The sequence below is a fragment of the Dromaius novaehollandiae genome, chromosome 4, assembly GCF_036370855.1.
Source record: "Dromaius novaehollandiae isolate bDroNov1 chromosome 4, bDroNov1.hap1, whole genome shotgun sequence".
NCBI classification, from domain to species: domain Eukaryota; kingdom Metazoa; phylum Chordata; class Aves; order Casuariiformes; family Dromaiidae; genus Dromaius; species Dromaius novaehollandiae.
Genome location: NC_088101.1, coordinates 27,218,416 through 27,232,081, shown reverse-complemented (window position 1 = coordinate 27,232,081; position 13,666 = coordinate 27,218,416). Strand labels below are relative to the sequence as shown.

At 45.4% G+C, this 13,666-nt stretch overlaps 1 protein-coding gene and 1 long non-coding RNA gene across 2 annotated transcripts in view; both read right to left on the bottom strand.

Annotated features, from left to right (window-relative positions):
* Positions 1-9,610, bottom strand: part of FGF2 (fibroblast growth factor 2) — a 37,303-nt gene extending 27,693 nt beyond the window's left edge. The window contains exon 1 of the mRNA XM_026122489.2: positions 9,104-9,610. Within this exon, the coding sequence (XP_025978274.2) occupies positions 9,104-9,290 (187 nt within the window). The 5' untranslated portion in view covers positions 9,291-9,610. The remainder of the gene's footprint in view (positions 1-9,103) is intronic.
* A 1,250-nt stretch (positions 9,611-10,860) lies between these two features.
* LOC135328182 (uncharacterized) lies at positions 10,861-12,949 on the bottom strand. Its single transcript, XR_010388944.1, has 3 exons — positions 12,798-12,949; positions 11,438-11,642; positions 10,861-10,958 (listed from the first exon to the last, which is right to left on the bottom strand). It is a non-coding gene; the product is annotated as an uncharacterized LOC135328182 (long non-coding RNA).
* Between the last annotated feature and the right edge of the window lie 717 nt (positions 12,950-13,666).

The following is a 13,666-nucleotide window of genomic DNA, read 5'->3' as shown; positions in this document are numbered from 1 at the left end:
AGACTTGTTAGATCAGCTAAAGTATCTCAAAGGTCTGAACCTGTGGTCAGCAGCCTTGATAGCATAACAGGTGATAATAAAATACAGCACTGAGGAGGAAAAAACATGAACAAAAAAAGGGAAATTTGGACAGAACCAAGAGACTTGAGAATTTGTGACCAAGTGTCCAGAAGGCAGTCTGCCAAAAAAACAGCAGCAGTCCCAAGAGGTGCTACAGAAGTTTCCCAGAATGAGGTGTACCACGAGAGATGACAGAGGTGCCGTGATGCCTATTTCCAGAGCCTCACGTATTTTGCCAACACACACGGCTGTGATAAGGACACCTTTCATCAGCAAAAAAAACCCCAGAGCCACACTACATGCAGAATGGCAACAGAACTGCTAATAAAACACACCGGTGTGAAAACACTTCCAGACAGGCACCGGGCACGGCGGGAACCACGGGCACCCGTCTGGCTCAGCTTAACAGCAGAAAGGGAAGATCCGAGAAGCCGAATGCAAACGTTTCAAGCAACGTGGCAGCCGATATCCTTGCTCCTCCATGACACAGCACCACGCAGCATTTCATAGCCACAAGCAGCAGGATTTTGAGATTTTCACTTTCCAACTGAAATCCTAGTGACTACCATTTTAAGAGATCTGCTGAAGTCTCATCACAAGATAAGAAACAAATTAACAAGCTCCACAGTACAAGGACATTATTTCATCATATTGTTACTGTGCATGACTATGGAGCTTAGTTCCTACTTTCCCCTTCCTAAAACCCTTAGTATCTTTCTCCTTTAAACCACTCAAGAAAGGTGGTTTCAAGCTCTAAAAGTCAAACAGGAGTGGTAACTTCATACAGGATTGCTCAATCAAAAGTGTACCATGACAGCTTGTGTAAGAGGACCTCCACCCAACTTTGTAGACATCATCTCATCTATATTCTCGGATGAGCATCTCAGGCTTTAGTCAAAATCTGAACGTATCCTAACAAACAAATAAATTAGATATTAACTCTGAAATGCCATCAGCGCTTCGGACAGTCACCCTTTAAATGTCTTTATTGAGAAATCAGGGGGAGGCAGAAGAGGCAGCCAGGAGCTCTAATGTACCCACATATTGTCACAAAACACACAACTGAAAATGACAAATAATGACAGAGGTGCTTTCTTTTTAAATGCAGAGTCTTAAACAGATACCAATAAAAGGCTACTACTCAGTCTCAATCAGAACTGAAACGCAATCTCATTACAGAAGCTCAGGTTTCAAAAGCCATGTCACTAACGTTTCAAGTATCACTTGCTCTAGATACTCAGTTCATGAAATTCACCTAAACAAACAGTAACTTGAGCATTCTCAGTACAACCTTTGCTTCAAAAACGGATTATATAAAGATTATGTTATATAGTCCATTCTTTTAACTAGATAATTAGACTGAAAGCATGCCACCACTGAGAATCAAAAAGCTCCATTGTGTCTAAAGTTATAAATCAGTTTATTAGTACAACCAAACATCTCTCAAGTATTTTGAAACAACAGATGGCCAGTGACCTGAGAATAACACTCCTAAGAAATATGCTGAAAACCATAATAGTTGAAACACAAATTTCATTCTTCTTGGACAAGTCATGATGTATTTTATCACAGAAAAAAAAAATCCTTTGTAATATTTAGCCAACAAGCATCAGTAAGCAATCACTGAAAACTTAGTAGTTCAATATAATAATACCGCAAATTTGAGAAAATTATTTAGATGCATCATTGTCAGCCAAAAACATCCAATATGTGAATCTAAAACATTTATCTTAATTATGACCTGCATCACCTGTAGGCAGGCAGTTTCTTGCCGAGAATCGACACTAATTCCTGGCCTCAAATCCAAGCATTTCTATATTCACTATATCAGCTTAGCTAAATTTTTCTTTTTCTTGGAGAAGAGCATGTGGACACAAATGACAAACCGCTTGAGCAAATGAGGAGATATAGGAAATTATTTTTTCTTTGGAATAAAAAGGGAAGAAAAAGAAGAAAAACATTAAGCCCAGAGGAAAATTTTCAAGGAAGCTGTCCTGTTACATGCTTCACTTCAGCACAGTAATGGCTTTAAGTACGGAGAAATCAATGGATAAGCACTCTTTAAATGTGCTTGCTACGATATTATGAATGAGGAAATATAACACAGTAACGATTAAAACAAAAGTAAAATTACCATGTACAGATTTAAGCATGTTATTCCTCAAGATATCAACAACTCCCACAGGGATAGTTGGGAGTGGCTTACAGAAACAAAAGCTAAGTGAAAGGATTATGTTTTAAAATTCAGACTGAGAGACCGATTAATTAAAGGGTAAATAAACAGAACTCTGACCAAAAACCACAGTGGAACACGTACAGGTCCCAGCTTTTAGAAAACCTGATGAGAGTAGGAACTCTGTGGAAACTGAACACGAGAAGGTGGCATTTTTCCGGGCTCTAACTTCAGCAGCTTTTGTACCTTGTGACTGATAATTCCACTGCCCAAACCAGTGCTATGTCTGTTCTTCCCCATTCATCTGTGCGCTCGGCATGTCTCTTTCTTTTATCACAGAATGGAAGACGAACCTGCTGACCTTTTAAAAATCTTTGGTAACCTACACCAAAAATGCATTCAAAAAAAAAAAAAAAGAAAGAAAGAAAAAGAAAAAAGGGGGGGGGAAGATGAGAGACCGGGAGAGAGACCGGGAGAGAGACCGGGAGAGAGACCGGGAGAGAGACCGAGAATACAATCCCACTGGTTTTAACTTCAATTTATGCTGTTTCTCTAGTGCATCAAAAGACATCATACATTAAAAAAAAAAAAGCTTAGTAACATAGTTCACCTTCTGTGAATTGCTTTTTAAACGTATTTCCACCACAGGATAAACTTTTTCTTAGAACCATATGCACAAATTTTGAGCATTTATTAGTCAAGTATAAAGCATTAGCAGCTACCTGATTGCATTTTGTTCATGAGCAATTCAGGAATACGTAGCTCCATTTTATCAAGATGACAAATGGCTAGTCTTCATTTGGACTTCACTAAATCTCATACTTGTGTAGCTGCACAATTTTTTTCTGGTAAGGGGTCATAAAGATGGCTTTTGCAAGGATTTTATTCTGGTGACTACCTCCATAATTTGAGGGTATGCTGTCAAACAGCTACGTAGTAGCTGCATTTGTCTTATTCATCTATCACTGTTTAACAGCTACATGGAAGTTGGATTTTTTTTTCTGTAAAGAAAAAGTATGTAAGTACCTGTAAAACAGTTCTGATTTCTAAAGCCTGTGCACACATTTATGGGCTAAATCATCCCCTCTAGTGTACCTGCAGCTCGCAGTACCTCGGCAACTTTCCATGCTCTTCAAAGAGCAGCAAACCAGGCAGCAAACTGGTAGGAAAGAGAGGACAATTCACTGCCTGCCAGCGACATCTCGAATTTGCCTCACTCCATCACCAGAGCACGCCTGCTAGTCAAGCACGCACCTTGCCGTCAGTAGGACTCACTATAATCTAGGTAAAAGGGTTAGCAAACACGGCAGCAGATGAGAAAACACCCTGCCCTGAACTTGCTTCAGTACTGCCTGGCCAACGTAGATGGTCTGTCCCTCATCTAACTCACCTTCGGGGCCCTACAGCAAATATTATGATAGTATTTCCATGGCAGAATAAGCCAAAGATGCAAAGGAAACATACTCTCATCTTTCTGCCCTGGGGGACCTCTGCTATCTCTCTCTTTAAAACCAGCTACACCTGAGATCCAGGAGTGATTTCTGTGCCATCTACGTACCAAAGCATTAGTATTTGGCAAAACAGTTAAGGTCTCTGCACCAAAAGTAAAGCAGAATGAATCGGTTTGCAGAACGACCTGGATACAAGTGTTGTATTTGAACATTTAGGGCAAGATTTTCAAAAAAAGTCAACTCTCACCTAGTACTCCAGTGGTATACATATACCATTTGGAACAGGATGCCCAGCCACATCTATGAGACATTGAAATGGGAGAGATCTTCTGAGTTGTACCTAACTTCTGCACCTTTTTAACACTAACTGCTGGATACTGAACCGTCATACTAAAACACTTACTGACATTTGCTCAAATTCTCATTTCTGAGGAGTGGTTAGTTTTATTCCATTTGTATATACAGCGGTCAGATTTTTATCGTCTCCTTGATTAAGCTAGTAGCTGTAAAAGGCTGCATACACTTCAACATACTCTTTTGAAATCACTTGCAACTTAGATATTTAATTGTTATATATATGATATCAGTAAAAATCATAACATTAATGACTACTTCTACAAGGAACTTTCCTCAAGAAAAAATTTCCTGGATCAGTATTACCTCATTTTATGTCTTCTCGAGACTACTTGTGGAATAGCAGTCAATTACCAAGCAGAAAGAAGGTATTTCAGACACGTGTAGGGTTGGTAAAGTTCATCCTGCTGAATCCTTTCCGAGTGACAAACTGGAGTCTTGTCACCTCATTAATGAGCAGACAAGAATGGCTCGGGATTACTTGGATGCCCTATTTTATTGTTGGCATGAAATAAAGCAGCTTGGGCAATTACAAATATACACATGCAGACCATTCCTCAGTAAGAGGAACCATGAAGGAAACCAGATGCGTTATTAGACATTTTCTGAAATGTATGGATAAGTGTTCCCAGGCCATTCCCTTTGCTTTTCCCCTTCACTGGCATTGAATCTCTCTGAGGCAGACACCTCTGGAGGGTTTCTGAAAGTCTTTACAGAAAGACTGTATCCTGTGTACTTTTTCCGCAAGATGAATCAAAAGTGGATGACGACCCTTTCCCCTCCCCCCCCCAAAAAAAGTTTGCCTTTTTGTTCTGTTTTAAATAACATAAGCTTTAAAAAGCGCCTTTTGTTTCAAGGAAAAAAAATCCTCAGCAAATCCCTAGGGTGTGTCCAAAGGGGGACTTCACTGAAGTCATTGTACAACGCAAATCAGATGTGGCAATATCAACCATGTAATGTGTATTGTCCTACTTTTTAACTAAGTGAATCATATGATTCCAATCATCCAGCATACAGGACGTAAACTTGCATTTCACTGACGACCGAATTATGAATAAACCAAAGTGAACTGGGTGAGTGTAAAAGTCAAAACCCATGCCATCCCATGAAACGGAACATGTATTTTGGACAACCCATCCTTAGCGTTAGAGTCAGAAGGGGGGAAAAAAAGGACAGGGCTAACAAAAACATTAGTTTGCAGTATTAGATTTTGCTCTGAGACATAAAGAGCCATTCACCTTCCAAAATAAGAACTTCCTTTAAAGGTAAAAATGAGGATGTGCTAATCAAATGCTGTTTTGTACAACTAAATCATAAGAATACCAGTTTCCACAACAATCTCTCCTCTCCCTTAATTAGACTTCGAACCCAAATTCTCTACAGCCATTATATTTTTCTCAAAACCATCTTACAAAAATCTCTTTTATTTAATCAAAGAAAGGCATTATGAGGTGATATGATATTATGAGGTGACCCTCATTAACTGAGGTGTGTATTTTCTTCATTAAAATTTTCTGTAGGAAATTTTTTTTTCCTATTGTCTGAGACCTGGCCTTTCCCAGCCATACATCACGCCAGCATGACCTGCCAGGCCTACCACAGGATTTCACAGAGATCCGCAGAGCACCATTCACCAGGTCACAGTTCAGCATCACACAGATTTGTACCGAGTGATGTGTTTACACAAAGATGCTGTGGATGTGAACCATGCAACGCCGGAGCTATGCGCCTCACTGACGCTTCAAGCACTGATTTCTGCCCTTCTCAGAAGTGAGTTCTTCCAGGAGGAAAAAAAAAAGGCAGCCTGACAGCAAAGAAAGAAGGAGGGAGGGGGACTGACACTGAACCTTGCAACTGCCCCTGCTGACCTGAGGCCAGGGGACAACAGAGCAGCTCATCAGGGTGCTCCTGCCATGCACACGGACCCTCATGTGAGTCCGCAGGCACCACAACAGGGGAGCCCCTGTCCCCTGTAACATGCTTATCAACCATTCTTTTTAAGCAAAGGGATTTTCTGCAGGATGAGCAAAGTTCAGGGGGACCGGAGCCGTTCCCTGGCATTTGCCTTTCTGCAGTAGAGGCCAGAAGCTACACCAGTAGTTTGTAACCCAGAATTTCCTCTACCTGTTCCCACACCATTCAGTCAACAGCAAAAGGTTAGGAAAATGAAGGGGGTTCAGAGAGACAGAGACTAGTAGAAAAGGGACAGGGAGAAGAATATTAGTGATCACTGACACTGAAGAGGCAGAGAAGAGAGAAGAAAGTACGGAGACCAAGTGGAGGGCCAGGAAGAAATGACAACGAGAAAGCTATGAAGAGTAGAGAAACTTAAAAGGCAATGGCATGGAAAGAGCAACGCAGTACCGACACCAGTAAGATTTTCAAACATAATTGACTGCCAGGGAAGCAGCTTGAAAAGACAGTTGAAATTTCTAGTATAGATAAGGCTTAACAGGAAAAGAAAACCCACATTAGAAAGACTCAAGAACGTAAAACTCGCATTTCCCTGGCAGGATGGATATTACTAGTTTCCCTGGCAGAATGAGCTAAAAAAAGTTGGGGGGGGGGGAGAACTAGGGAGCCCTAAGACCAAGAAGAACAAGGACTTTCAGGGCAAGACCAAGGATAACATTCAGGGCAGCTGTAGCCTGGCTGGGGGAATGTTAAGATCATCTACGTTTCATATTTTAAGGGTGAACACAGAACACCACACACTGATACTGGCATTTTTCACCGCAAAAGCCAAGTACTGAATTAGAAAAGAATCTGATAGCAGTGACAACATCTGGAAATAGCTTCAGTCTTATATTACCCCCTGAGTCAACATTATCTCCGTTTGCGTCGCATTCCCCAAATATTCTCATAGCTACCTCTAGAGGTGAGATGACACGTGTTATGAATTAATGAGACTGATTTCCTGTAAGAATTCCCTCATTTCCCAAGCACAGAAGCCCAAAGCAAGCTGAATGCATTACTGTACAGTTTCCAGCACTAACTGGATCCTGCACAGTCACTGACTAGCAGGTTTAAAAAACAGACTGCTTATCTACATGGAAAATTAATGCCTCGTTTTGGGCGTCAACATCTGAAGAGTCCATGTGCAATAATTGTTATTTAAATGTTGTTTAGGCAATAAATACATTATTTTGTTACTAAGAACACATCATCAACTACATTTCCCTTTAAACCAGTACCAGAGAAACAGAAATGCAAGAATGCAGGGGCAGGTCTGAAAACTTGCTAGCTTTTTCTAGGAATATTAGCCAGCCCCATAAAGGATGCTAACTTTACCTGCATATCTTTTCTGACTTGTATCTACAGCCCATCGTACATGTAACATTTCCACCAGAGAGTCACAAAGTAAAACAGCCTCAGACAGAGTCCTAACCTGGCAATACTGGAATTTTGGGACAGTCTGTTGCAATCTTTCCTTTGAATTCTAAGAAAATGATTTTGGCAAAAATAAATGCCCAAACTCGAAAGTAGTATTAAAGGGCTCATAATTTTTGCCACCTTTTTGCCCGTCTCTCCTCACTTGCTTCTCCTCTTCTTCCTCTCCCTGATCTTAGTCTCCCCTCATCGATCACTCCCCCTCTCATCTGTCACTCGAGGGCCAGGATGGAAAGAAAATCGCAGTAAGACCCTTTGCCTGCTCTGCACATCAAGAGCCTGCAGCTAGACCACCGCCTGGTCAAGGTGCGCAAACACGTTGAACGCTAACAAACCTTCTCACACCAAGAGAGACGATCATAAAGGACAGGCAGGTTCTGAAGAAAATACCTCACGGGCACTGAAAAAACCCTATGCTGTATCAGCAATAACTCCACAATATTCTGAAGTCTGCAAACAGGTATTTTGTGCCTGGGACAGACAGACAGACTGCTTTCGTACCAGCAGCCCGCCGCGGGCGTCCCACGAGCCGCCCTGTCATGCAGCAGACACCTGGCAGAGGCCATCGAGGGTCCCGGCCAGCACAGCTCGCAGACCCGCAGGCACACGAACCCCACAACCCAGGGGCGGAAAGTCTGTTCCCTGCTCGCAATCCTCGTCCTTCCGCAAAAGATTAAACACTAGAGGACAAGCGGCTCAAAAGATTAAATACTAGAGGACAAGCTGCGTCCGCTGGGAGTCCATACGTTTTGTTATATGGGTGTTTTATATATCCTTGCATTAAGTAAAAAAAAAAAAAACGCAATAAAAAAACTATAACTATTTTGTTTTAAGCCAAAAAGGCATTCTTACAGTGCTTTGTTATAAGCTCTGCCTCCTTGAACAGATTTATGCCTCTGTTCCTCTCTAGGAATACTCCTGCACTCTTTATTCATAAGGAGAGTTTATCTACCCTGGAAAAAAAATCTTTCTACTTTTATATTTAACTCGCAGTAAAGTGCCATTACACCTGTTCAAGACAGAGAGCAAACAAACTCGCGCACCTTTAAGCACATAAGTAAATCTGCGTGTGTTTGAACAGCTCCGGAGCGCCCAGGCTGAATGAGGAGATGCTAACAGGAGCCTGCACTCAGTACGCTGGGGTGGGATATCATGCCAGTGCCTGTCAGTAAACCCACACAGCGCTGCGTGAAGATTATTTAGCTTCAGGAAGCCCGTCGTGGTCTAAAGCTGCCAGCAGGTCCCGGATCGTACGGGTCCATACCACAGGGCGACCAGCAGCGTGGTCCCGTACACTGGGGACCATACTCAGGAGCTGCCGGATTAAGCCACAGCAAAACCGTGACCAGCACGGCACCACCTAACCCCAAAGGTGCGAGCCACGCTGGGCAGCCAGAGCTCCCAACGGAGGGAAACCCGGCCAGGCCAAGCCAGGCATGGGGGCTCGCAGGCAAGCCTGGGACCCACCTGATCTCCAGGCAGAGGCTCAGGCACCCGCAGGCTGGGAAAGGCGGCGAGGCGGCTCTGCGGTGGCCCCAGAGCATCTGCTCCGAAAGCTCCTGCCCGCGGGGGCCGCACTACCACTTAGCTACGCGGACGCCCGTAGGCAGGTGCGGAGAGCCCTGTCCACGCGCAGCCACACGCGCGCACCCACGCAGCTCGGCGCGGCACTCACTGTGCGGGTCGCTCTTCTCGCGGACGCCGTCGACCCTGCCGTCGGGGTTGATGCGCAGGAAGAAGCCGCCGTTCTTGCAGTAGAGCCGCTTGGGGTCCTTGAAGTGCCCGGGCGGGAAGGCGCCGCTGCCGCCGTCGTCGGGCAGCGCCGGCAGCGTGGTGATGCTCCCGGCCGCCGCCGCCGCCATGCGCCGGGCCCCCGCGGCGCCGCGCCGCGCCGGGCCCCCGCCGCCCCCCGCCGCCAGCGCCGGGCGGCCTCGCGCCCTGCCGCCGCGGCCGTCCAGCCTCGCCGCCTGCGCCGCGCCCGGCCCCGGCCCCGCTCGCCCGGCTCCGGCCCCGGCCCCGGCCCCGGCCCCGGCCCGTCCGCGGGAGCTGCGCAACGGCGCTGCCGGGGGCGGGCGGGCACCTCGCTGTGGGCTCCCCGCCGGCGCCCGGCAGCCCCTGGCCGGGCCGCCCCGCCTCCGCCCGCCCCCGCGCCCCGGGGGACGGCGGCGGCCGGGCCGGGGCCGCCCTCTGCCGCCCCGGCGGGGCCCCGCGCGGGGAGGCGGCGCCGAGGGGGGCTGCCCGCCGCGCAGCGCGGCCCCGGCAGCGCCGCCGCCTCGCCCGGCTGGCGGAGGCCGACGCGCGGTGCCGCTTCCCTGCGCGGCGGCTGCGGCGCCTCTCGGCACCGCTGGAAGAATGATGCAACCGAAATGCCATGTTCGAGGTCGGATCTTCTCACCCGCCTGTTTTTGGTTGGTTTTTTTTTAACGGAGAACTCTTTTAAACCGGAAGGGAAAAACAGTAAAAGATGTAAATCACAATGCGATAGAGCGTATATTGATACAGTGAAATGCACGTGGTAACTACCATTTCACTTCTGTGCACTTATCAGAGAAAAAACGATCAACTGGTGTCCACGAAAGGCAACACGCGAGAATCCTGGCTCCGACCTTCAACAGCGCTTCTCGTCCTGCTAAAGTAAGCTACGCGTATGTTTATAAAAACATAAGCCCACCAAACATGTTTTGTGCCTGAGGCTGACAACAAAACCACACAATGACAGGATGCAGTTTGCTCCCAAATCTACGCTGTGTGCCCTAAACCTCGCGTCTGGAACGGGGGCATTAACACTTGTGCCTCAGGAAGCTTTCCTACGGCGCAGGCAGCGCACGCCGCCCCAGCCGATCCCTACCAGCACAGCTACACCTGTCTTTTCATTACACAGAGCTGAAATACAGCAACCCGTGCCGAGAAACGTAATACCAAAGCGAGACACACTGTCCGGCGTATACAATTTGCAGTATTCTCACTAGCACATATTTAAAGTGATTTTGTTCCTGGTTAACCTCCCAGTCTGACCCCTCACAAACCATTAATTCTAGTTCTTTACAAGAAACAGTGACAATTACGCTGCTTTCCACACCCGCACTCCAGGGGCTTCATCATGACGAACTGAGCGCGCAGAGCACGCTGCATCCCAGCCCAGGGCAAGTGCAGGTTCACCACTGTGTCAGCCAGCCGCCCCGTCACAGCGCTGGCAGGCACGCCACACTGTTGTCCTCTGCACACAGGGATTTATGCCCCCCCGTTGCTCAAAAGCATCCCTGCTCCTTGCTTCCTCCAGCTCTCACTTCCCATCACCCATCCACACGCTGGAAACCTCACTGCTGTCTCAGTACCTGAGAGTTTTACACAGCCAACAGCAAAGGCCCTCCCATTTTCTCTTGCTTCTTTTTTGCAGCTAAAGTTACCTTTAGGGCATTTTGCGTCCGTGCACTGCAGACTCTTCCAAAGTGCTTGCCTCTTTCTTGGAGGGGGGGAGTTAGGCAGATGAAAGAAAGGGCAGAAAATCTCATTCTCAAACCTGTAAGAAGCTAAAATAAAAACAAAACAAAACAAAAATGCTACTCTTAAAGACAGACATTTAACCATATCTAGAAACGAGTCTTCCCCTACGTGCACAGTGGGCTGTTCACAGTTCTCAGCCCTGAGCACTGCCATGGGAAACCACGTTTCAGCACCTGGTAGGTCACTGCTTGACGGCCTGGGATGGGGTACATGGCAGGCAGGGCAGGAGCAGGCCCTGCACCGTGGCGCATCCCACGGGAGCACAGCCGGTGCCGGCTGGGAGCCCTGTGCTCCGCGCTGCCGCAGCCCAGAGGCCGCGTTTCACTAATGGGCCCTGATAGTCTCAGGTTCTTCTGACCACTGGCCCCCACGATGGGGCCCAGCCAGTGGTGACAAGGTAGATAAGGTAACTGGCTCAAATTCCTGATTAAACCAAACTTTTCAGGGGAGAGCTGCACAAGTTTGTCTTGCACTTTTGTGATCAGGGAGATTTTTAATAGCTTACCTATTAGAGAGGAAAACCTGTTTTATCCAGTGCTGCTCTCATACGTACAGCTCATACCAAACACAAGGCACTTTGTAAATAAGGCAGGCATCTCATTCAGATGGTAGATAACTGTGTACCATCTGTACGTTCAAGTAATGCCTTTATTCAATATATATAATGCTTAAATTTCTAGAGACCCTCAGCAGCATTGTGCTCAGAACACCTAAAAAACACAAAAAACAAAAAACAAAGCAAATAATATTGTTAGCCTGGTTACAGAAAAACCTCTACAATGCAAAAGTAGTTTTTGAGATATCTCAGTGTAGGAGTAACAAACTCCATCACCCTTATTCCTTTAGTTTTTGGGTTTTAATCCAAAGTGCAAGAATCCAGTCTACAACTTTCCCAGACTTTGCAGCAGTTCTAATACTAATCCTGCCATACTGCCACCCAGGGAATTCCAATTCCCTTTCAGGGAAGGGGTTTCAAACTTACATCCTTGCCAGCCTGCTAGGGCTATATCTCCACAGTGTGTTGGGCGCACAGATCCCAGAGGGATTTTGGTAGTGTTTGTAAGGCACGCTAATTTAATTGGCAGAAGGGCTGATTTACCATAAAACTAAAACAGAATGACAACTCTTCTGAAAAGGAAATTAAATTACTGGAAAGCAAAAGCACACACATGAACACCTCAGTTCACCTGTCTTCCCACCACTAAGTCATATCAGCAGCTGGTTTGTACCAGTAAGACAGCAGGAAATGCTTGCAAGTATTAGAAATGTAATATAAGCTCCAGACCTTTAGTCCATCACAGCAGTTCTTGATCCTCTGGGTCTCTTGGCTTCATGGTCTCTCTCTTTGGTGCTCATCCAAGTAGCAATTAGCCAAAGAGAGATGGGTAAGCTGTCTCTTCTTTGAAATTCTTCCCCTGTTGACTTAGCACTCAGCTAGCACTGGAAAAAACCTCCCTCTCACTTCATCCACACACACTGCTGCTGAATGCCTCCCACCAAATTCTCAGACATTCACTTGTAGAAGGCGACGGCCTTCTGCGGAGAGGTCGGCACCCAGGGCCAAGTCCTCTGAAGTTTCATCGACTTCAGCATTATGCAAACACGTTATTTGGCCCTGGGTTTATAGGAACGGAGCAGTCACCAGATGCCCAGCCAGGGAGTGTCAGGTCTCCTTTGAGCAGGTAATAGCCTACATGTCATCTGGCCTGGTGCAGCACCTTAGCTAGGGTAAGTGTTACGCTCTCCAAATCAGCAATATGTATCAGTGTTAGACAACACACTGTTGTCCTGAATCTGCAGAACGCTGCAATAAGAAATCAACACTCTGCCAGTTGGTTGCAGTTCTCCTTCAAGTTCAGTCTTACCTGGTTAATCCCCAGCATTAAGGCAGGCTGTTTCTTCCTCCAGATAGCCCCAAGGAAAGACAGACTTATGAAGAGAGAGGAAAGCAATTTGTAGTTCTCATGTTTTGTGAAGAAAAGTGGAGAGTTGTACTAAGATCAGAAAGAGGAAAGAGCATTCTCTTCCTCTCTCTCTTTTTTTAATAAAGCATATTTCTTCAAATTTTCTGAATGTTACAATTCTCTGTTCCAGATATCTCCCCCAGTTTAGAAAAAAATGAATCACAAAATATCCAAGAAATGGATGGCCCTTCAATAAATCCACATTTGTCTTTTCCCACTTCGACAGTGTTAGAGGACAGGAAAAAGAATCTTGCTCAGTAAGGCAGCAGCGCAAGATATGCTTAATGTAAGAGAACGGCTTTTGTTCAGATTGTCCAGACATCTGGATAAATTAATTATAGTAAATGTCCTAATCTTTTAGTGAATTATTTATGTTTAAGATGATTACACACTTCTGGAAAGAAATTACTGCCTAACTCTAAATATATTTCTTTCCCCTCAAAGCCTGAGCAAGAGTTTAAGAATTCAGTTGCATTTATCCCCAGAATTCTTAATTCTTTCACCATCAGCAGCTGGGATTTATATTCTGGATGAATATTCACATTTTCACTCAGGAGTTTAACTGCATGCTTCATCTGCTATATACAATGAAAGCTATACAGTCAAATCTCTTTATAGCAAACTGATTTTTTTCTGGTAAGCATAAATGATAATAGAAAGCAGTCTCATTTTTGCTCACTTACTTTTGTAAATGCATCCTTTTTCATGTTTTAAGTATTAATGCATATTAGTAATTGCCTGAGAAAGTCCTCATGCACTGTCATTTCTTG